This window comes from Lissotriton vulgaris, chromosome 4_1, assembly GCF_964263255.1.
Source record: "Lissotriton vulgaris chromosome 4_1, aLisVul1.2, whole genome shotgun sequence".
Taxonomy (NCBI): Eukaryota; Metazoa; Chordata; class Amphibia; order Caudata; family Salamandridae; genus Lissotriton; species Lissotriton vulgaris.
In genome coordinates, this window is record NC_141691.1 from 602,669,555 (window position 1) to 602,692,294 (window position 22,740).

At 44.5% G+C, this 22,740-nt stretch overlaps 1 protein-coding gene across 2 annotated transcripts in view; it reads left to right on the forward strand.

The window, feature by feature from the left end:
* ANLN (anillin, actin binding protein) overlaps positions 1 to 22,740 on the forward strand; it is a 256,636-nt gene that overhangs the window by 14,823 nt on the left and 219,073 nt on the right. For both annotated transcript variants that reach the window (XM_086964829.1, XM_086964830.1), the window contains exons 2-4: positions 6,062 to 6,215; positions 10,629 to 10,922; positions 11,307 to 11,635. In XM_086964829.1, the coding sequence (XP_086820955.1) occupies positions 6,062 to 6,215; positions 10,629 to 10,922; positions 11,307 to 11,635 (777 nt within the window). The remainder of the gene's footprint in view (positions 1 to 6,061; positions 6,216 to 10,628; positions 10,923 to 11,306; positions 11,636 to 22,740) is intronic.

The window sequence follows — 22,740 nt, forward strand, 5'->3', positions numbered from 1 at the left end:
GTGTCTGAAGGAACTCTTTCCTGCTGACCTTTTTGCGAGCAACCTCAACACACAATTCAATAAGGAGCATTACATTAATATTCCAATTACTACTCCAAGTAGGATCAGATTTAAACAACTTAACCTGAGTGATCTACATTCCATAGTGAAATTCTTCCTTCTGCTTGCGTCTGGTTTTAATCAATGCCTCCACAACCAGACAACAGCACATCCTACACTGTGCCCATGTCAAGTGACAGCCTAGATCACAGGTCTAGGGCAGGGATACTGCTTGTGGTATACTTCACAGATCTTGTAGTTCAAGAATTTGTCCTCCTTCTGAATCCGCTACATTAGGGGTGGTATACGACAGAGGTACTATCAGGGAATTGGCGCACAAACCCTTTAAGACCAACATGCAAAATGTGGTCGAAACTAAGTACAGCTACTTTTGTTTCTGATAAAGCCATGGATTTCTACTAATGCATTAGTGGTCTTCAACATCTAGGGCCAGATGTACTAAGAAACCGATTGCAAACATTTTTGCACCAGCTTTTGTGATTCATCTGAATTTGCGACGTGACCTATGTACTAATAATTAGCATTGCAAAAGCTCTCGTTGCAGGAGAGACTCAGTGACCTGCCTATTAAATGCTGATTAAATAGGTCACTATTTGCAATCCCTTGCGACTAGCTTCAAATCCAGGGATGGTGGGCTGCAAGGGACTGCAAACCACAATTCTTGTTTGTATTCTTTAAAACAAAGTTTTTTTAAATTGATTCTACAACAAAGCTAAGCAACAATGCACAGTACCTTCATAATATCAGTTGTGACACCAGACGATAACTGGGACCCAGGCCCACATATCCTTCACCTTTCAAGGCTGTAATACGCCCATCACCTCCACCAGATCTTCTCATGTTTATGAGCGCATTTAAGGGTATTAAGATGGGTTCCTCCATCTGGGCATATCAGTTCATCGTGGAGCACCATTCTGAAACTGTTGGCGCTCATTCTCCAGAGCCGTTGCGATGTATAGTATGAAGCATGGAGGAATTTGTAATTGAATAAGGCATAAAAGAGCGGGATGACCAGTTTCTTTGGGACCATCCTGGCTTCCCTCCCATTGCTGTAGTCAAGGCTGCCGACCCAGTGCTGCAATTTGTCTTGAAGGGCTCCAAACTGTTCTGTGGAATTCAAGAACAGGGAGTGCTAAATTCGTGAAATACTCTTGGCTCAATGGTGCTGATAGGATTTGGGCCTTACAGGGGCTATAATTTGGCAAGTCTTGCAGGAGCAGATTTTATTCTGCCAATGCATGGCAAAACCGCAGGTATCTGTAAAATTGATTTTTATGTAGGCTAAACTCCTGGAGATGCTGAAGACATATGGAAATCCCTCCAGACATCTGAGGTGGGAGATGCCTATGAGATCTCAGCTACTTCTAAAGACCATGGTCCCTAGACTGTATTCTAGTACAGTACAAATTAAGATAGACTCGATCAGTGCTATATTTCTGTCCGGCCGGACAGGTATTTAATATGCAATAAAAGTATAACGTAAAGTAGGGGAAACAATCAAAGTGTGACTCAGCCTGCGTCCTACTAACATGAACAGACAAACATTAAGTAAAGGGTTCAGGCAAAGGAAACTTGTCTGCATACAAGCTTGGTACAAATGAAACAGACAGAATATCGTAGAGACACCATTACATATTTAAACCTAGCAGTTTTAGTGAATGCATATGGTTTACATTTTGAGATCTCAGCTGTCAAATCCCTTCAAGGTAGAGACCTGTGAAATCCAAACAACCTTGTCACTCCGTCAGCCGGTGGTCCCACCTGATCGGGTGGAGGGCCCTTCGCGAGCACAAGAGTGGCCTCATAGTCTCGGGCAGGAAACAAGATTCCACCATACAGGAATTGCAGGATGCGCTACTGGCTTAGGAGTGAGATTTTCAGGTGAAATGCTGGTTTGTCAGTCACCAATCAACAAGTCCTTTCTAGTAAAAATCTGCTCAGCCCAGTGGTATTAACACATGTCTATCATCCCTAGGCCGCCATCGTAGGGCGATAGGCTGCCATCGTAGGGCGATTGGACACAGTTTAGAAGGGCTATTCAATGAGTCTTATTCGCGCACATAAAGGAACTTCTCACCCTGGCTATGCCATTAAACCAGGAATGGGGAATCAAAAAGGGACCATTTTGCGGGATGTAGATTAGCCGTGGTAGGACAATCATTTAAAAAAGTGCCACTCTCCTTAACCCCTTCACTGCCGCCGCAGTGCTAAGGGGGCGGGGCGGAAAAGCGGCGGGCGCATGCTGGTGACGGAACCGCTCTGTCACCAGCGTCTGTTATGCTGTGCTTACGACGGAGCGGTTCCGTCATGGCCCCGCCCGCTCAATAGAACGCTCAACGCAGGCGCGGAAATTCGCGCCGCGCAGGAGCGTCAGGCGGGCCATGACGGAACCGCTCCGTCATCAGCACAGCGCCACCGCAGCTGACGGAGCGGTTCCGTCATCAGCAGGGGAGGGGTTAAGACATTAAGGGGGGAGGGTGGCCCATTTGGCGAAGTCCTAAGGGGTCTGGTTAGCAACGGTGTTAGGTTCAAGCTCCAGGGGAGCACAGGCCCCAGGATGATAATTATTTCCCAGTAGGGGATGCTTAATCCACATATGGGGATGCAGTTTTATCAGTCAACGACCGCCTGGCCGACCCGAACAGGGATGAGGAGGGACTTTGCACAGTTAACCAACAGCCCTAATGCGTCGCTGTAGAGTTGGAGCATCTGGAGGAGGTAGGGTCCAGTAATGTGTGACCGGCACAAGAAGAGTAGTACATGATCCACGTATAGTGCAATGTGGTCTTCTGGCCAGTTCTGAGAATAACAAGGACCCCCTGGGTAGTGAAAATCTATAGACTCCTAGGGCAGGGTAGCAACAGATGCGAAAAAGTTCCTAGGACGTCTAGGTATGTCAGTGTACATATAAGTTGGGCCAGCTATCAAGAAGGAACAATGGAAGTGAATGGCAAAGGTATATAAAAAGTATATTTTTATTTTTTATGTATTAAAAACCATATTGAAACTGACCAACGGTCACATAATATGATGAATAGGTAAAAATATCTATAACAACATTACATACAGAAATCATGAAAGGTTCACATAAATTGCATAATATACAAAGTAAAACAATATATTAACAGAAATATACAATTAATCACAAAAATGAAACAAGCATAAAAACTCGACGCGCGTTTCGGCAGGGGACCGCCTTCTTCAGGAGACACAATTTACTTCAACAGTAAGACTCTATCCATGCAGCAAAAAACATCGAAGGGGATTCTTCATTTACTCAATATTTTGTGGTGGATGGATGCCTTATATTTCCACATGCGATATTTGAAAGTTATAGATGAGAATGTTCTAGATGAGAATGTCCCATATCAATGGGTACAGAGAATACACTGCAGCAAAACGCTACATAGGCTGATAGAGTTAATACTTGAGGCAAAATGGCTTTTAATGGCGCTCTTGTTCGTCAATCACGGACTGATAAAAAATGGGTTCTTAGTTTAAAATGAAGCAGCGCTTAAATTAAACACACTTCGAAAAGGTCGACTTGGGAGGGCGCCTTGCGTTGTTCAGTTAAAAGGTAAGATCGAGAAACGAGGGGTTACTCGCGGACAGCAAGATGTAGCTGCTCCGTGTTCCGGCGTGTGGGGACTCGTCCTCCTCCTCCAGGATATATTCTTGTTTTGTCTTAATTTATGTTATGTTGTGCAGTAGTCCGTACTCGTTCGAATCCAGCTGCAGATTCGTCAAACCAGAGCTGTTCCAAAACCGTCCGTAGCCGTATGTAGTCCCCTTCCCGTCTAAACCAGTTCGTATACAACAAGAAAGGGGATATGTCGTTTGAAGCCACTGAATAAAGGGCTAAGCACTACCCTTGACTCGCCGTAATCCTTGAAAGAATTGATCCCTTTGGATGCTTCATCATTAAACACACATCCGTTTCACTACCCTTGACTCGCCGTAATCCTTAAAAGAATTGACTCGTTTCGATGCTTCGTTATAAAACACGCATCCGCATCTTTCAAACCACATATGAATGCTAGTCCCAGGAACCTTGGGTCCCCTATCGAACTGTAACAGAATAACTTGTTATTCATTGAACCAAACGATACACTTGATGTTTTTGAACCAGTGATCCTGTGACCACACACGGCCTGGCCATTGTGTTGCAACTTTGCTTCTCCAACAATACATCGTCGCGCTTAAGGAGCTTCTACTACTCATTTTGCCTTGAAGAAGTCCCCGCAGGCACGAAACGCGTCGGCTGTGTCCTTTAACATTTGGAATGAATAAAGAAAAATCTTTTTTGAGAAAAAAATTGTCCTGTTTCGTATGAAAAATTTCTTTTGAATATATCTTGTGTGCAAACTAGAAGACCTTAGTTTACACATGTCCTTGTTGTGGTGCACCTTTGCTTAAAATTACGCTTTGTATCTCAAAGTTCTATATAGAACTGCCATTGTGATGGTGGGTGGTTGTCAGTGTGCACACTACTCCCTCGGTGGTATTTAGAGGGGAAATATTAATTTGGCTATTGTGGTCAGGTGCTCTGTTAAGAAAGGTTCCACCATCCAACTTGCTTCTTTATATTCAATATATGGTTCAAGAGGTAATCCTTTTTACAGAAATTCTAAAAAGACGTTTCTATCACAATACAGTGGCTCACTTGGAACTTTCTTAAGTAGTATAGCAATCGCGTAGTAAAGTTACTGCTTGCAATGAATGCTTATTCAAGCACTATGGTGTTCGAGATTTGAAGACCTAATATTTCGATAGAAAATGGTTCCGAATCTCAATAACATTAATAGGTGCCTGGTTGGTTAACCAGCAGAGAAAGTTCACAGTATCCCCAATGAAGGAAAGCAACCACATTATACATGTAATGGAGAGAAGTGAGAGACAGTCTTACTGTGTGTTTACAAACACAAACCATTACCAATTGTACAAGTCTTGATCTTCAATACGTTGGAATCAGGAATAATTATTTATTGTTGGTAAGTTTGTGTTTCTAGTTGTAAACAGTATTTTGTCCCTTTGAAGTCTTGGGATCTCTTCAGGATAATGTGATGTGTGGGAAACCTATGTAGGATTGTAATAACTAGACTTAGTTCTATAATGGAAACGTGCTATGGTTCTAGATGCTCGTAGCGCCAAAAAAAGTTACTTCAATCAGGAGTGAACAAGGTGGGTAAATTCTACCTTTTTCACTCCTCATTTTATGGCAGTAAATAATACTGTTAACTTGGACCTCCGCCTCATTGAGGTAACTAATTTTCGACGCCTTGCTGCGCTATTGCTGAACTGTTTTTGTAAGTTCCATGTGAACTATTATTTTGATATTAAGTTGTTTATCCTTGATCCTAGTGGTGTATGGTTTGCTCTTTTATATACAAGTAAAAAAGAAAGGTTTCACCTAGTAGTCTTCCTTTAAACTGCTAATGTTGGTTTACTGGGTCGGAGCGGGCCTAATTATCTCTTCCCCTTGATCAGTGCTCACACCATCTATAGAGCACTTAGTCCTGTGAAAGCAGCTCTGGCAGTGATTCCCAAAGTGGGTCGAGCACGACTGGGAGGTTGCTCCTTTGGTCTCTGTTCCGCTAAGCTATAGAACGCAATGCCACTTAATACAAGGCTGGAATAGGCTGAGGCAAGGTTCTGGAAAAATCTGAAGACCTGGTTCTTTAAATAGAGCTAGAAGGAGCTCAGAGTCTACTTATTTCGGACTTTTCTGACCTTGATGATGCTTTGCGCGGGGACACTCCTTTGGAGTAACCATGCTCTCTATAAATCCCTCATCCCTCATCCATTCATTCATTCAAATTCATACTTTTATTTATAATGTGCCATACAACAACTAACCATGTGGGGTGCCAAGATAGATTGTTTTCTTTTTAAAAAACATACATACAGTGGACCTTCAAATATATCCTACTTTTATTTTTACAAAAATATATACCTGAAAGAAGTTGAGCTAGTTTTGTCATGTTTTCAAAATCCTCTATAGAAACTGCTTGAACGAACAAGGGCCAGGAGGGAGAATTTGCAGAAGAAAATGTCTGATAGACCGAGCTCTGCTGCACGGACAGCCCTGCAAAGCAAAAGAACAAGAGAACCTCTGACAGAAACAAACCAGCTCCCCCCTGCACCAGCTGAGGAAGGTAAGTGTTAGATTTGTGCGTTTTGACCTTTTCTGATCAACTTTTTCCTTCCTTAATGCTGTTTCCTTATCCATTTGTAGGAACTTCTGTTATTTTGCAGGCAGAGGAGGAAAAGCTCAACTGGATTGTAGCAGTCAGTCTGTCTTACGATATAGTTCCATATGTGGCCATAAGGGAAAATGTGTATAAAAATGAAGCTGCAGTAGACCCGAAGAGCAACAGACCTTGCTAGGTGCATGAAAATTGCTATCTGTAATCCTAAGTGTCTGATCCTAATGCAGACATTAAAGCCTGCCACTGTAACTTGCAACAGTTGAACATCCACACAGTTACAGCATTTTCCACAATCCTAAGTTTATGGGTAGAGGTTACAATGGCTATTGAGGTATCTGAATTGGGGTGGCGGCCATTGCAAATGTGTTGGTCTTATATTGAAAATTGTTGAATATTCATAACCATTACCTTTGTTTTTTTACTCCGTTGCTACTTGTCTATTTAGTTCTAAAAAGGTTGGTGTACGTGTTTAAATGTGATAGAAATATTCCCATAACACCTCCAGTTATTTTCCGATTTGTGTTGAGAAAATGGAGTTCTGGATTTTCACAAATGTTTTTAAGGTCACTTTTGCACATACACGTTTGTACTACGTATTCATGTGTATTGCCAACCATTTCAGCAATCCGCTTGAGTAAACATGGAGCAGAGGGTGTATAAAGAGAAATCTGTATGTTTCCTAGATTTCCAGGTGGATGCCTAGGAATCTTTGTCAAACCAATAAAAGCTGGACAGTATGCAATCGTAGGAGGAAGGGGCTAGTAGGTCAGTAAGGGGAATGTCAACATGAAGTGATTGCGGATATTTACTTTTATATAGTGCAATAGCCCATTGTAGGTTTCATTGGTCTGTACAAGCTTAGAGGTCAAAACAACTGAGTGTGCTTTTCGTACATAACACATTGCTGGTGCTGTCACTTACGGATGATTAGGCTGTTGGTTCAAGATATATATATTATATACATACATACACATACAGATACATACATATACACACACTCTGTAACAGAAGGGGAAGCAAATGGGTAGTGGAATGCAAAGGCATAATTTTTATTCAAAAATGTAATATCAGTCTGGAATGACAAGGTGCCAGTGCAGTACAGACAATGGGAGCGTCCAGCAAAACTGTACAATGATACTCATGAGTTGTTAGGAATAGTTTATAAAATGTCTTCAACAAAGGTAGTGACTCATACAGAATTGTGCAAATATCAAGTTCTGACTGGATGAGGAAATGATTGACATATTAAAGAGCCTAATACATGTGAAAGTGTGTTTATTAGCTACATTAAATTCATAGAGTTCTAGGGAATGTATTGAATTGTCTGTGAAATCTAATTGTTTGGTAGTATGTTGAAGATGAGGGAGTGGTGAAAGGCTTCTGATGACGATAGTGGAATGGATGTCATGGAATGTTATGCAAAATAATGGATAAGAAAGTCCGAAGAAATGTAGATAATGGAGAGGAATTTAGGTGGGAAACATGTAAGGAAGCTGAAGGATTTTTTTTTAAATCTGGAAGACATTGTTTCTTGAATCCCTGTGGAATATGACATGGTAATGAAGGAAATGGTGTGAAGATGCTGAGGGTTACAGAGATTAACATTTACGGTAAGGCCGCTTGCTTAAAAGTAAGAGGTGTCAGTCAGTGGGTCGTTGTCCTTAAATGGTCTAAGGAAGACTAGAGTGGAAGGAAAGGTTTAATAAACTAGTATCCACACAAGGAGGTAAAAGAGGAAACTAGGTGTTCATACACACCACTTTGGGAAAACGCAAGGTATTGTAAAAATGCCCACACCCACTAATAGTTTTATGCTGCATCATAGGGCTTCTACAGCATCTCTGTGCAGATCAACGCCTGAAATGGAATAAAGGGAGGGGGAGGACAACACACAAATATGTGGGATCCGCCATACACTACACAATCAAAGTAGAGACTTAAAACTACCCCAGGAATTCCCTTAACAGTCTTTAATCATGGGCTTCCCGGATAAGATTCAAATATGGAGATGACCTTGGGGGTAATTTGGGCCTTTTCGTCTCTCCTTACTACCTATTTTGTCGGCATTTTTCGGCCACTCTTTTCCGCCCACCTAGGGTCGTTTTGGCCTTCCTCTGGACAAGCGATCCTGCTATTTTTCACTCCCCTCAAAGAATAAAATAGTTTTCTGTTTGAAGGAATTAAAAGATATAATGACCTTACTTGTCACCTTCTATGTAAACACACACGGATACTTCAGTTTCATCGTAATCGTTGAAATTGGAGGGCAACCCTCTATAATCACACTTTCGGCGAGAGGCACGATTTGGTGGCATTCGACACTTGAAGAATGTGTGACTACATTTCCTGTTTTGCGAGAACTGAACCAAGTTCATTTTCCAAGCATGCAATTAGGTGCTGAGATCATTGACTGTCTACTTCAGTGTAGACCATTCACCACCTGCTCGTGGACATTGTACCAGTGGTAAAAAGCATTGCGCACAATCTCAGCCATCTACTGCATACAGATCTGTGCCACCACTAATTAAATTGGCTACACTTCAATTGGAAGGGTATCTCTTTGCTTACTCTACTGTGTTTTGGACTACTCTTCAAAGCTGGATTGCTTTTGGGCTTTTTTTATGTACCCTCGAGAAAGTGGCATAGGCCCAAATTAGTGCTCAACCCCTCCAAAAATAGCAAGAAGGGCCCTCCCAAAGTCTAGTAAGGTCAACAGTAAAAGGGGGTGGACTTGGCAACCCCTGGTGCCTAGGCACTGTTCTTGGTAGTACGCAAGTGGAACTACCAATTAGTTTCAGCACCTGTGCACTAGACCCACAATACTGCACAGTATTAACTCCTAAATTGCTAGTTACAGTTGGATTATGTTTTAGCATTATCCTGGTGCCCACCGGACTGGAACCAGCAACGGTGAAGATGGAGTTCATTCAGATGTCCATATATGCAGCCACACCATATATTTGTACGTAGATTTCTGGGCCAGTGCCGTTGTCTCCAGCTATATCCCCTAGTAACCTCTCTATCTATATCTCGAATAACCCCAGGAGCTGAGGTGGGTCCTCAACCTCTGATAAGAAATTAAAGGATGCACATAGGTTACTCCGTAGCCTGTAGGGTCATTAACAAAGCAAATTTGCCAACCATGCTGCAGGTACCTACAGTGTCCCTAGGCCCTAGAGTTATGCTAAGGTATTGGGTGACTATGTACTCAAGTAGTTGGACTTGGGACAGCATGCTCTTCTTTTGCAGCAGACCAAAGATGACGCCAGTTCCCTTGGTTCAGCTGGACTATGGTCCACTGGCAATCGTGCACTTTTTCCTGAAAAGGTGAGAATAGCATGGTCTGCACCATGCGGGAGGAGGGGGAGCTTCTTTGTACAGAGCAGCACAGCAGCTCTTGGTGTTCAGTGTTCAAACTTATTTTTCCCTTAGAAAAGGCCAGCCAATCGCCCCTGGAACACAACTTTCTTGGTTACATTTGTGTGTAGTTCTTCCTTGACTAGAGGAGAAATCCTTGAAAACTTAACTGGTTAAGTGACCAGTACTTCTAATCAGGGATGATCAATAAGCCCCCTTGCAGTTTTCGATATCTGAGGGCTCCTCCACACGTAGATACAGGGCCACTGCTTGATCAGATCTTGTTAATGCCATGAATAACGGGAGTCCTTCCTGACCTGCTGCGTCCAGGCAGCAGGCCACATCCCTGGCAGATGAAGATCAGTAGAATTGGGCGTGTTCCGGTAGAAGTCAGGCCTAACGACTTCTACCCACTGGACTACTGTACCCCCATGACAGCCTAAACGGGAAGAAATGCACTCAGGGTGGTTTACCAGGTGAGCGGGTCCTAGGGCAGCCCCTTACAAAGCTTTCCACTTCAGATTACTTCGCTCGCATGGAAGCCATGATGGGTTCTCCCATGCAAGTCCATCATGCACTGTCTGCCTACAGTAACCAGTCTAATACTTTCGTTAATTATAGAAGTGTGGAATAAGACTGTGTACTATAATAGACACAAATAATAACCGATACTTGGGAACTGAAGATTTATCCCAATGGATTCTAAAAGCTGGTTTAATGTAACTAGGTGAGTTGTTTGTCTGGAAGAAGGTGAAGCAAACAATATGGAGGCCACCAAAATGCGGTGCCGAGCAAAGAACTCATGATTACAGTTAACACAAGCTATCATTTTTGATGTAATACGATTTCACAAAAGATGTAGATGACTTTTTACACCAAGTTAATATTTCTTACTAGATAGGCAATGCTTTCTTTGGCCATCAAGTTAATGCCTGAAGGGTGTCTGACAGTTAAAACGCTTTACATTTGTGTCTGCTAATTCTGTCGTACTGTTCTTTGCAGTAAAAACCTCTACCAAGCCATCCCCATCAAAAAGGCGATGTTCGGGTAACAAGGAGGCACCCGTTTCTAGCTCTGAAAACCGCCTGCCATCCAGTCCTCCTTCGGCCACCCGTGTGCCAGCAGAGGTGATATCAAAGCCACAGGCCATAGCCTTCAGCAAGACTCCCACCGCTCAGTCGCATCCTCCACCCCGGACTGAAGAGCAGAGTTTGGACTGTGACACCCCGAGCGCTTCCTCAGTGAAACTACGCATGCAGAAATTGGCCAAACAGCGGCGCTATTGGGACGGCAATGGTGAGTTAGGGACATCCCCTCCCCGTGTGTCACTGTGAACTATTGTTGGTAGACAAGATGCGCAGAACAAAATGCGTGTCACAAAATTGTTTTTTGCCGTGTATATTTGTGTGACTGTTACTTAAAAGTAACAATGGACACACGATGTGCTAGGTGTGGTGTTGGTACCCAGAGCCGAGGGCGGCAGGTCTGAGTAAGAGCACCTGCAGCCATTCTGCGGTGCCACGCATGTTTAAACCTAGTCCTGGTGCATTACACTCATTTCTTACTTGGTTTGTTCATCTAATAATGTGTCCTGCTATTGTGTTAAGACCTGTTTAACCGATATTAACCAACTGTACTTTTTCTCTTCTAAACTGTAACTTTGTGTTTTAAAAAATCTAGGCAGTTCACCTGAAAGCGGTCAGGTGTCACCCGTGCAACCCAAAGAAGTGGCTCCTTCCCCTCCAAAGCAGGCGGAGGCCGCGCCGGTTCCATCGAGTACCCCAGTGGGAAGAAGGGGTCGTTTGGCGAACCTTGCGGCCACCATCAACTCCTGGGAAGATGATCTAACTCATACATATGTAAATCCCAACCACGCACCAGCACCGTCTGGCACTGCTTGTTTGTCAAAAGTGTCCTCGGCAAGTGCAGCATCTGCCGGCATCAATAGCAGCAGTGTGAGGCGGGAGGCCGAGGCGCGCGCCAAGAAACCGGAGATCGCGAGCACACCGGTAGGTAATACAACCAGCATGACTGAACTGCGAATGCTTTTTACATGTTTACCTCGGAGTAATATCTATAGTGACCATACGAGCAGCTTACCACTTTGCCAAACTCCCACATACGTGTGTATTTTGCAGAGCACAAATGGATACGAACTCCTCATGACCTGTAGTTGAACTTTCAAAACGTTTTTCAGTCAGGAATTCCACTTTACATTTTATTCTTCCCAATTGACTTTGTTTTTCTGCCACATAGCAATGCATTTATGTAATGTTATTATGTGCGTACACATCGATCTCTGGAGTCTATGCTACCATGTTTTTCGTTCTGTCTGAAGCAGTGATGTTTGTGGGATAGCTAGGGGGTGTTTTCCCGTTGACAGGCTGGTGGAACCCGTGAAACACGTCTTGGTACTTCTATCCATTAACGGGGCTGTGGCCTGGGTCAGGCGGAGCATGTGGCGTTCCTGCCTTTCGTTGCAATTAAGAGCCCTTTGGCTAGCATTCCGAGTCGGAGGAACCTGCCGCACTGGTTGCTTGATGGGCAAGCACAGCCGTTGTGTGACCAACGTGTCTTTGGTGTCACATGTCCAAATCGTGACACACCGCACATTGACTACCTTCTGTGCAGTGCACAGCTTGTTTTCACTGCGTTTTCTTTACCTGCCAATGCTGGGCATTCGTGCTTATCGTGGTTTGGTCTGATAAATTGCCACTCTTTATGATCCGTGGCAAACTACTTGACCTGGTTAAGGTCTGCGGTAATGTCGTCCTTGTGATTCTTTTCCTGTGAATAGCCACTGCATGCCACTAAATTAGCATTGGACTAAGAGGGCGAATCTACAAATTCACCCCGTGCCTTACTCCGGGAATGAAGTGCCCCAGAGTTCAGCATCGACTATGCAGTGAAGAGATTTTTGTGGGGAATAGTGCACTGCACATGTACATATTGAAAGTATTCGTGTTTTCCCCTCTGTATGACACCAATTTGTGTTGGCACAAAATGGGTTTTGTAACTTCTCTAGGTTTCATGCCTTTCTAACCAAGCAGACCATGAAAATGCTCAACAAAAATAGAAATGCTTGTTCATGTAGTATTTATTTTCCTACTTGGGTTTTGTTGTACTTCCTAAAAGTTAACTAATTTTGTAAATTGTACACTGTGAAGTCCACTGCATTTACTAGGCACAAATAGAATCCTAACAAGCCGCACGTCTGACAAGTTGCATCTAGTCCCATTCTTCAATTGGTGGTTCAAGAATGCATTTTCTCATGGAACAACCCAGGTCAAATATAAGGATGAATCGTTCCCTCCCTCCATGGTGACCTGTTGTGTGCCACAGGGCTGCCCACTGCCACTCATTTTGTTCAGTGCCTACAGGAAGCCTTTGCATAATCTTTAGGTAGGTCTAAAACATGGGTTCTCGCGTACATATTTTCAGGGTAAAAAATGTACAGTCTGGGCTGTGCCATGGGTCTACATTACTTGCCGATGGCACGATTAAAGGTAGGGGGGAGAAAGAGTGTGCGTAGAAAAGGACTGGGAGCACATTTTTGGGGTTCAATTCCATATTGATCTCCTCTAAATTACGGTGAGAACCTTTTTAAAAAAAAAAAAAAATACAAATTTCTCCAGGCATTAGTTTATCAAGGGTGATAACTTGTGTTTTACCACATGCAAGTTTCAGTCCCTTTATTGCCTCGTGGCGTTAACCATGACCTCTCGCTATCACTAGCCTCCAAGAGTCAACTCTAGCATGGGAAATACCTTTGTTATCCAACAAACCTCAGTGTAAACCCTGGCATACTTTAAGAATGCTTCCCATTAACCACCTTTCACAGGTACGCAGATACTACAACCCCGTTCTCTGCCTCAATGCGATTCAATGGGTATGCTTTAGCCATGGTACTTTGGGACTTAGTATCTAATGCTAGTTTTTCCACTTTACTCAAATATACTGGTAGTAAACACTGTTATTAACCTTACCCCCATCTCTGCAATAGGAGGTGGATGCTGGGTGCGTCTGGGATCGTGGCATTTAGGATCACTGCTGTGTTTTTAACTCTTTGTTATTCGCGCTGACCGATAGCGCTTTTAACTGGATTTATTTTATTTCACCTTGTGTGCTTGCAGGAGTGCTACCGCGCGCAGATTGTGAGCGCGTTTGGGATAGCTCAGTACTGTTTTAGCTAACGCGCTGACTGCTAGCGCTGTGCTTCTCTTGTCTCGCATCAGCTGACTGCATACTGCCTCTTTCCTTGCTCTCCTTTTTTTGCCACTTGATGCAAACTAGCCGGGTGGTCTTCTGCCCCTGACCTTGCACCTTCCTCACCGCACTTCCTCGCCTTGCTGGGTGGCACAGCATCGCGGTGGATAATTACGATCACCTTCCCTATACCTGTTGGGCTGATTAGGGTCCGCACGGCATTCTGGGACTGGTAGGCTAGGAGGCTGCACTGTGCATCAGCGGCCATCTTCGGGAGGACTGCTGACACGCTGGTCGGCGGACCGGGGTGGGGGGGGCGGTCTTTCCACCTATAGCCTGACTGTTATAAAACTAGGGGCGTTTTTCTCCGCGCAGCGCGTACGCGCCTGCTTCCGCGCCAAAGGAGTGCCTAAGGAAAGCCCGTCTGCGCCCATCAGCATCACGGAAGCGGACGGGTGCGGGCGGTGCTTTTCTACAACTCTCCTTTTGGTCGCTCATCTTAAAGTATGTGTACCTACACCGCTACGGAGCTTCTTACCTTACGAGGACATGCAGTGAACTGTCAGAAAATCTTCCCTGGGAGATACGCCTACAAAAAACGCTGCTATGCCTGTGGATGGGGTTTGGCTGGATCTATGGTTCCGCTTTCCCACTACCTGCCGAAATTTTTATCCTGCTTCTTGCTAAATACGAGATCTCTTAGTAAACACTGTCAGGATATCTATAACTTTCTAGCTGACTCTAAACCTTCATGTCTTTTCCTTACTGAGACTTGGCTTGGGCCTTGCTCTGGCCCTGATCTGGCGGCAGCCATTCCTCCAAATTATGTCATCTTTAGGAAAGACAGGTCTCAGGGCAGAGGAGGTGGGATAGCCCTGATAGTCGATAAAAGCTTCCCTTGTGTTTTAATCCACAATGATGATATTTCGGGATGCGATTCTTTGGGGTTCTCTTTGTCTCTGTCCCCCCCCACCAGACCTGTGCAGGGCTCCTGGTCTATCGACCCCCAGGACCCTCAGGTTCTTTCTATGAAGACCTTCATGCAGCCGCTGCGGCGATATGTTTAAAAACTGATCAGTGCCTTCTGTTGGGGGACTTTAATGTTCATATGGACATAAGCTCTGATGCTGACACCATCAAGCTATTGGATGCTACTGCCCCTTTAGACCTTATTCCCTTTATTACCACGCCCACACAAAGGACATACCCTGGACCAGGTGTTTTCCACAATTCCTATTGTTGTACCACCCCCTGAACCGGTCTTATGGTCTGATCATTACCTCATTAAATTTCAGCTTTCTCTGATTAATAAGTCCACTGCTCGACCTTCCGAGTCTGGGCGTCAAACGTCAAGAGCTTTTAGTTGAGTATCACAGGACATGCTAGCTCAAGCTCTCATTGTACATCCCTGCCAGCTGTCAGGCAGTCTTGAGGTCGATATCGACCGCCTGCAGAGCTGGCTGACGGAACGTTTTGCTGAATTAGCCCCTGTTTCTACTGTCCGCAATAACAGCATTCGGACTTCTGCCCCTTGGTTTTCAACTTCCCTGGCTGCTTTGCGCCGCAGTTGTAAGAAAGCGGAACGAGCCTGGCGACGCTTCTATGACCCCTCGGACAAAATCGTTTATAGGGAGGCCATCAAGGGATATCATAGTAGAATTCTGGTGGAAAAGAAAGCCTACCTGGCTCGTAGAATAGAGGCTGCTGCTATGGTCAGTAAGGAAATTTTCCTTATTGTTAAGGAATTGATCTCCCCCAGCTCGGCCATGCCCACACTTCATCACTCGGAATCCTGGGTGTCTCTTATGGCTACTTTTTTCACGTCTAAAATCAAGACCATCCAAGACTCATTTCCTCTTTCCACTTTGATGCTCCCTTCTGATATATATGCCCCTCTTTCTGTATCACTCCCTGATGATGGTCCGGTCTTGGCTACTTTCCCTTTTCTTTCTTCAGCCTCCTCTTTGGATCTGATTTCTAAACTTAAATCCGGCTCTCCATTGGATCCTTGCCCAGCGAAGGTTTTGGCAAAAATGGCTCCTGTCATGAATGAGCTTATAAATCCTGTGCTCAACTGTTCGCTGAATCAGGGAGTTGTTCCTCAGGCCTGGAAACATGCCCTGATACTGCCGCTTCTGAAGAAGCCCAATCTTGACCCTCTTGCACGCCAACTATAGGCCTATCTCCCTCCATCCAGCTTTGGCTAAAGTCATGGAGAAGCACGTTCACTCCTCTCTTATGAACTTGCTGGAGAGCAAGAACATCCTCCATGAGACTCAGTCAGGCTTTCGGTCCAACATGAGTACGGAGACTGCCCTACTGGAGGTGACGGATGCCATCCGAGAGATGCTAGATGCGGGAGGTAAGGCCATGCTGATTATGCTGGACTTGTCGGCGGCTTTTGACACAGTTCCCCACGGTAGTCTCCTTTTAAGACTCAGGGAGATTGGGCTGCGGGGACCGGTGTTTAACTGGTTTAAGTCCTTCCTTGCCGGCCGCCGGCAAACAGTCTGGGCCCCTCCTTTCTCCGCCGAGATGCCACCTCTTGAGGTAGGGGTGCCACAGGGCTCGGTTTTGAGCCCTACGCTATTTAACATCTATATGGCACCCCTGGCAGCTCTGGCGGAGTCCTTTGGTGCCCAGATCGTGTCCTACGCTGATGACACTCAGCTTCTTTTTACCAGTCAGAAGGGGTCCGATTTCGATGGGGGGGGCAGATCAGAGGCTGTTTGGGAGCCGTTTTTGATTGGTTCGAACGGCACAGCCTGAAATGTAACTCCGACAAGTCGGAGTTGCTGTTTTTTGGCTGTCCCGCCGACCCCAGATGGCTGACCTGGTGGCCGCCGGCTATGTTTCCCCCTGCAGCTGTATCCTCCAGGGCCAAGAATCTGGGGGTCCAGATAGACGACGGTCTTACCTTGAAGCCTCAGGTGTTGGGTCTTGTTGGCAAATGCTTCGGCATTATTAAGATGCTGAGAAAATTTCTTCCTCTGTTGGCCCTCTGCCACCGGAAGGTTACTGTCCAGGCGCTCATTGGCTCTCGTTTGGACTACTCCAATGTTCTTTACTTGGGCCTGCCGGAGTTTCTTCTTTCTCGCCTGCAGGTCGTGCAGAATGCTCCTGCCAGAGCCATTTATGGGCTTCATCGCAGAACCAGTGCCACTATTTTATCAAAAAATCTCCACTGGCTCCCCATTAAAAAACAAGTGATTTTCAAGGCTCTCTCACTGACTTTTAAGGCGCTTCATGGCACAGGAGCTAAATACATTAGGAATTGTTTGCCATTCTATCTGCCTACGAGGACACGAAGGTCAGCTTCCCTGGCTCAAGTTCCATCAATCAGACGGGCCAGAATTGGTGGACGCTCTTTCTGCTATCTGGCGCCCAAGCTCTGGAACTCTCTGCCAGTGTCCATGAGACTTAATGCAAGTCTCTTAGGTTTTAGGAGGGAGCTAAAGTCTTGGCTTTTTGTCCAGTAGGCCTAGTATGTCTGATCCCTTTTGGCCCCGTTGTCTGTCTCCTAGTTTTTATTAAAGCGCCGGGACACTCCCCGGAGTAGCTGTGCGCCATATAAAATCACCATGGCAGGGCAGTCAATTGACCTTATCGAAACCATCCCCACCCAAGGTAAAGAGTTATGAGCAAGCTGCATACTTGCTGATACAGTAGAACAAGATTTTTATTTTTTATTTTTTTTAATCCGGCTTTACCGTGGGACCAGACTGTGCTCGAGGGCAATTACTTTTTAAACTTATACCTCAACTTCTGTTTTTTCCCCAATGATAGGAAGTTACAACTGTACTCGAACCCAAAACACTTCTGGTCTATCCGCTGGGTCAATTCATTGCGAGGCTTCGTAGCTTCTTCTTAATAAAAATATTAAACCTAGAAAAAAGTAGATCTGTTTGTATCTTGGGTCTCATATCGATCAAACTGTTACGTCTTGGGCACATTGTTTTAGTATCCTTCTGCCCAGTGCGTGTTTCCTTCTCAGAGCGTTCTGATTTAATCAGATTAATAGTTAATTATGTATAGTAGACTGATAAAGACCCCCACTGTCCATAATTAAACTCCATAACACGCTCTTTAGCTGGCAAGATGACCAAGTTGAATGACCCCAATGAAAAAACATGGTGATCGGAAGGTCCAGTGTTCAAAAGCAAGCAACCTCACTTCCATCCTTCAGGGGTCGATACATTGAATGCCAAGAGTTTGGCAGTAGTAACATACATTATTTAAAGTGAAACAGTAGAAGCACAATGTGTTTTTTTTCTGTTTAAAAATAACATGGCTATTATCACTGTTTAGACTCAAATTCTTCTATACGCCTACAAAACATTATGCTGATAGTTGTGTTGAATTTCCACCTTCCAGCATAGCTGTGACCAAATCGATCCTTGAAGTAAGTTTTATTTTCCTTTCTGCAGACTGTAAAATTGGTTAAACTCATTAATTTGCTTGCCAAAAGGTATGAGGTATTGTTCACTAGCATAGTCCAGTAACGCATTTTAATAATGTAAAGGCTTAAGGGCAACACTGCGCCCGCTTATGGCCTTTCCACTGCTTGTTCATAGCATTTTATTGTGGGTATTTCTTTTTATCAGCATCTCAAAAGAAAGAGTTCCTGGACTCATGTTTGAAATAAACTTCATTGCAGTAGTACCTTCATTCCAATAAACCATTAAACGCGTCCCCCCCTCACAGATACATTTTCAAAACTCCTGTTCATAATTTGCAGGGCTATTGGTCTTGAAAAAGGAAGTAGAGATGTATGTCGATGATACATAACACCCCACCCGCTGACTTCTAATTCTAGCTCCGACTTCTAACAAGTAAATGGGCAGTTTGACGTCTTTCACTAGAAACGTTGACTTGCACTGAAGCTGGAAAATCTGAGTTGTCATCCTCTCTAAACATTACCTAGATTCAAAGTATTGATCCTTCCACGTGAATCAATCAGTGTTCTTATAGTGCATGGTTAATCACCCGTTAGGATCTCAGTTCGCGTGGGTGGAGTTTTCTGAATGGAGGCAGTGAGGGTGATTGCCTGAGATGTAGAGGAAGAAAGTTCCAGGTTTGCGGCGAGGTAGGAGAGGGATCTTTCTCCGACCATGGCCTTGCGGTTCCATGGGGTAGTGGCCAGGGCCAGGTTGGCGGAGCAGTGAAAGGAGCACATACACCAATTTCCAGAAAGGTGAAAGCACTCTTATGATGCACTGATGGCCACAGAGGAGCAGCTGAGTTTAAGGCCATTTAAGGATATGCAGATATAGACAGATAGGGCCAGAGCGATAACTAGCTCATAAATTAATTACAGTAGTGCACACTTTACAGGAGCCCCAGCAAAATTTCTGGATTTGCTGCAAAAAAAGGAAGCATTAATTATGGAACATGGACAGTCGCTGGCATTTCAAATGTCTCCTCAGTTCTGTGCTTGCTTGACAAGTTATAATAGAGGGGCAGTTCCAGTTTTGGAGGCTAACCCTTATGCATGGATTCCTACATGATACAGGACCAGTACGCCGGACCGATTCCAGTCCATGGGCTATTCTATCACATTTAAGATCCACAGGAGCAAACCTGACGTTAGCCCACCAGCAATGTTTGGGTGAAAAAAAACATTGTCAGTGCCCCGGATGGCCTTTATTCGTTGTCTGGGAGAACCTCCAGATTAAGTTGGACAATACTTTATCATCGATTAAATGGGACATAAGGGATCATGGATCCTGTGCTGGGTGGCAATTCCTTTGTGGACGACGGGGAGTCTTACCCTTTAGTGACCCATCTTGCAGCTCCCTCAATGTGGTACTGGATGCCCTCCGTCTTCTCACTCAGGCAGACAATGAGTGGGCGCTACATCAAGAAGTGACAAAGGCAATCTTCAGTCTGTGGTTTCCATTCGTCAATCTTTTCACTACAGCCTGGACAGGAAGTGTCCTCTGTTTTGACCCCTACTTTTTCATAAAGATTGGTCTCTGGGGTTCCGTTGGTCAATGGGACTGTTGATTATGATCGCACTGGAGTGGGCAAGGAGAATCTTGTACGCTAATCTGTTGCCACTCAGCAGTGGGCCTCCTCTCCCCCTCCTGATTGAAGCAAACTTGCTGTCTCATCAAGAAGGTTGGGTCCTCTGCCACAGACACTGCTGCTGTTGAGTGCGTGGAGATTGATTTTGTCTGGCTAGAATCCTGGTTCCTTCTTGAGGTTGTAGATGCTAGAACCGGTTTGTGCAATAGTGCAAGTCAAAATGGATTCACCCCTTTACATCTCCCCTGTTCAACATCTTGCGGATTGCTTTGTTCTTTGAACAACAGTGCTTCTTGATAGGTACAGCCTGCTTAGCAGATCTGTCTACGTTTGTGTCTTCGTGACCAACCTTCTCTGTTTGAAACACCAGTAGTGACATTTTAAAGGTGTGTTGTACTTGTTGCTCCCTCTGTTTATTGTTCCTCGATAGAATTTCAACCTTCCTAAAGTTTCTTCATGCCTTTCCTTTCAAGCCGATACATAGTTACCTAGTCTGAGTTGTTAGACTAAAAATTGTTATGCTTATCGAATGCTTACGCCGGCAAGGTAGAAAAACTTTAGGCACTTTTTTTTTCTTTTGTCCTCATTTGCCACCTAGGTTTTAAATGTGCAATCGATAGGCTAACAAGTAACATGCTGCCTCAGTTTTTCTTTAAACTGGTAGGGACAGAAATGGAACGTAGACCTCATCCCTCAGCAATACTGCTTCAATCAGCTATGATCGCTAAAATAAAACCTTGTGGAGGTTGCCAGAATACAGCCAGGATACTGATAACAGCATCAGAGCACAGCTATTCCCAAAGGGGGGGATTGAAGGCTTAATCATTGGAGCTGGGGAAAATAAAACTTTAGGCACTTTGTTTGTCTAACCAATATGACGTTTCACATTGTCAGTTAGTTAACGTGCAATGTGCCATGAAACAATTTTTTTGTAGCCATGTTCTACAAGCAGCAGGAATTAATTAAGCAGCTATTCATGCTGGAAAACACATTACCTCTGTGAACATGGTATATCCGTATTTAACACCAGTTACTGCTATGGAGATTCTTGGACCCTCATTTAAAGTGCGTGAAGGCACCACTTTTGGGATCATCAATGAAGGTGTACTTGAGAGTGGGTATTCACTCGTCCTCATTTAAGTTCAGTCTGTCAGGGTGTCCTTGAAGAAAGGCTGAACCAAAAACAAGAGATGTCTGGCTAGTGCACCAACCTGAGGTACATGTAACTTTCCTTTTAAATATCAATAATTCACCCCCAAGTAGGCCTTACTACCTGTAAGGAGGCAAGGTGCATGGTATTTACTTATAGGACATGTACAGGTTTATTGTTAAACATGTCCTCCGCGTAAAAAAAGGTCCCAAAAGCTATTTTCACTGTAGCAGAATTGGCTGTTTCTTAAGGAAAGCATTGGGATAGAATTTTTCATGTAATAAAGCTATTTCTGCAAGGAACCTGCTACAGATTGCATCATTTGGGCTTTTTGAAATATTTATTATAAGTACTTTTCACTGTTTAACTTCTGACATTTTTTTTGGGAAAGGGTTTTTATTTTAATGAGTTACCTTTTCTCTGACTAAACCCTATGGAGTCCTACTTGCATGAGCTCCAAACTTTCCCCCCGGAGCTGAATAGCCCCCTTGAAGAGGTTTTACCTTGCTTCCAGAGCTCTGTCAAAGACCTTGGGTGCAAGGAGGTGCTTTGCTCCTCTGTCGGGATGACTATATGGGTTATGCACACAGACTTGATTACTTCGAAGTGGCTGACCGTGTCACAGGCAAATGTTAGAAGTTGTTTGGCGAGGACCCTTCATTCTTCCCCTGGTCAGACGGGCACTGATCCAGTTTGAAAGAAACTGCCCCCAGAACTGGTTTAGAGTAACCACAGAGGAAGGGTTGCTCATTTCCCTGGCCACACCAGCTATGCACAAGGTGAGAAAAGTTTCCCCATCTCGGATTTATGCAGAATGGGCACTGTGGAGTTTGTAGTAGAGCACATAGTAAGTGCTGCGGAAGTGGGTAGTGGGAAACGTTTACCCTATTATTTATTATTTGAGAGTTTTATATTGCGCTAGCTGGACCTGATTAGGCAGGCACTAGAAGTCACTCTGATCCACAAGCTGGTGCCAGGCATAAATGTGGCACCTATAATACCAACCTCAGTACACTTTCCTGGACCTGTGGAAGTACAGAACAGGACGGAACCTACTGTCTGTGACCTGAAATGAACATAGAAGACTGGACCTACTCTCTCTCTTTTAGGGACAAGCAACTGGACTGCAAGGGTCCTAACGCTGACCTCCTGTTATAGCTACAGGGACACAACACGCTGCAGGAGTCCTTTCCTGCATCTGACCAGCGGCCTTTGACCACCCCTGTACCTTGCAGCTGGTGTCCACCTCCCACCCCACTGAGGGCTTTTCCCAAGGTCCTGCACCCATGCCTGGTGTTGTCAGATTGTAATCATCCTAGATTTTCTTGAAATTTGGGACTTAGAAATGTTTTGGCTCCAAAGAACTCGGGAGGACTGGCACCACCAACCTGCCAAGGTGATTCAAAGAAGTTGCTTTGCTGCTGGCCCAAAGATTCAGGTTGCTGCTGCTGAGCTTTTCCACCACATCAAATTATATTCAGAATGACCTTTCAGAGATGGAATTCGGCCTTGTGGAGCCATCTTACTGCAGCCTGTCCACGCTGGAAGAATCCAAGCTGCAAAAAACAGACTCATTCCAAAGGTAGAAATCTTCACCGAGCAAGACTCTCTCTCTCTCTCTCTCTCTCTCTCTCTTGTTTTTTCTAAATTGGTTTGGGATTTTTTGCGAAATGTGGTGTTTTGTCACTATTGTTTTGGTACTGCATAAATACTTGAAATATTACCTCTAGG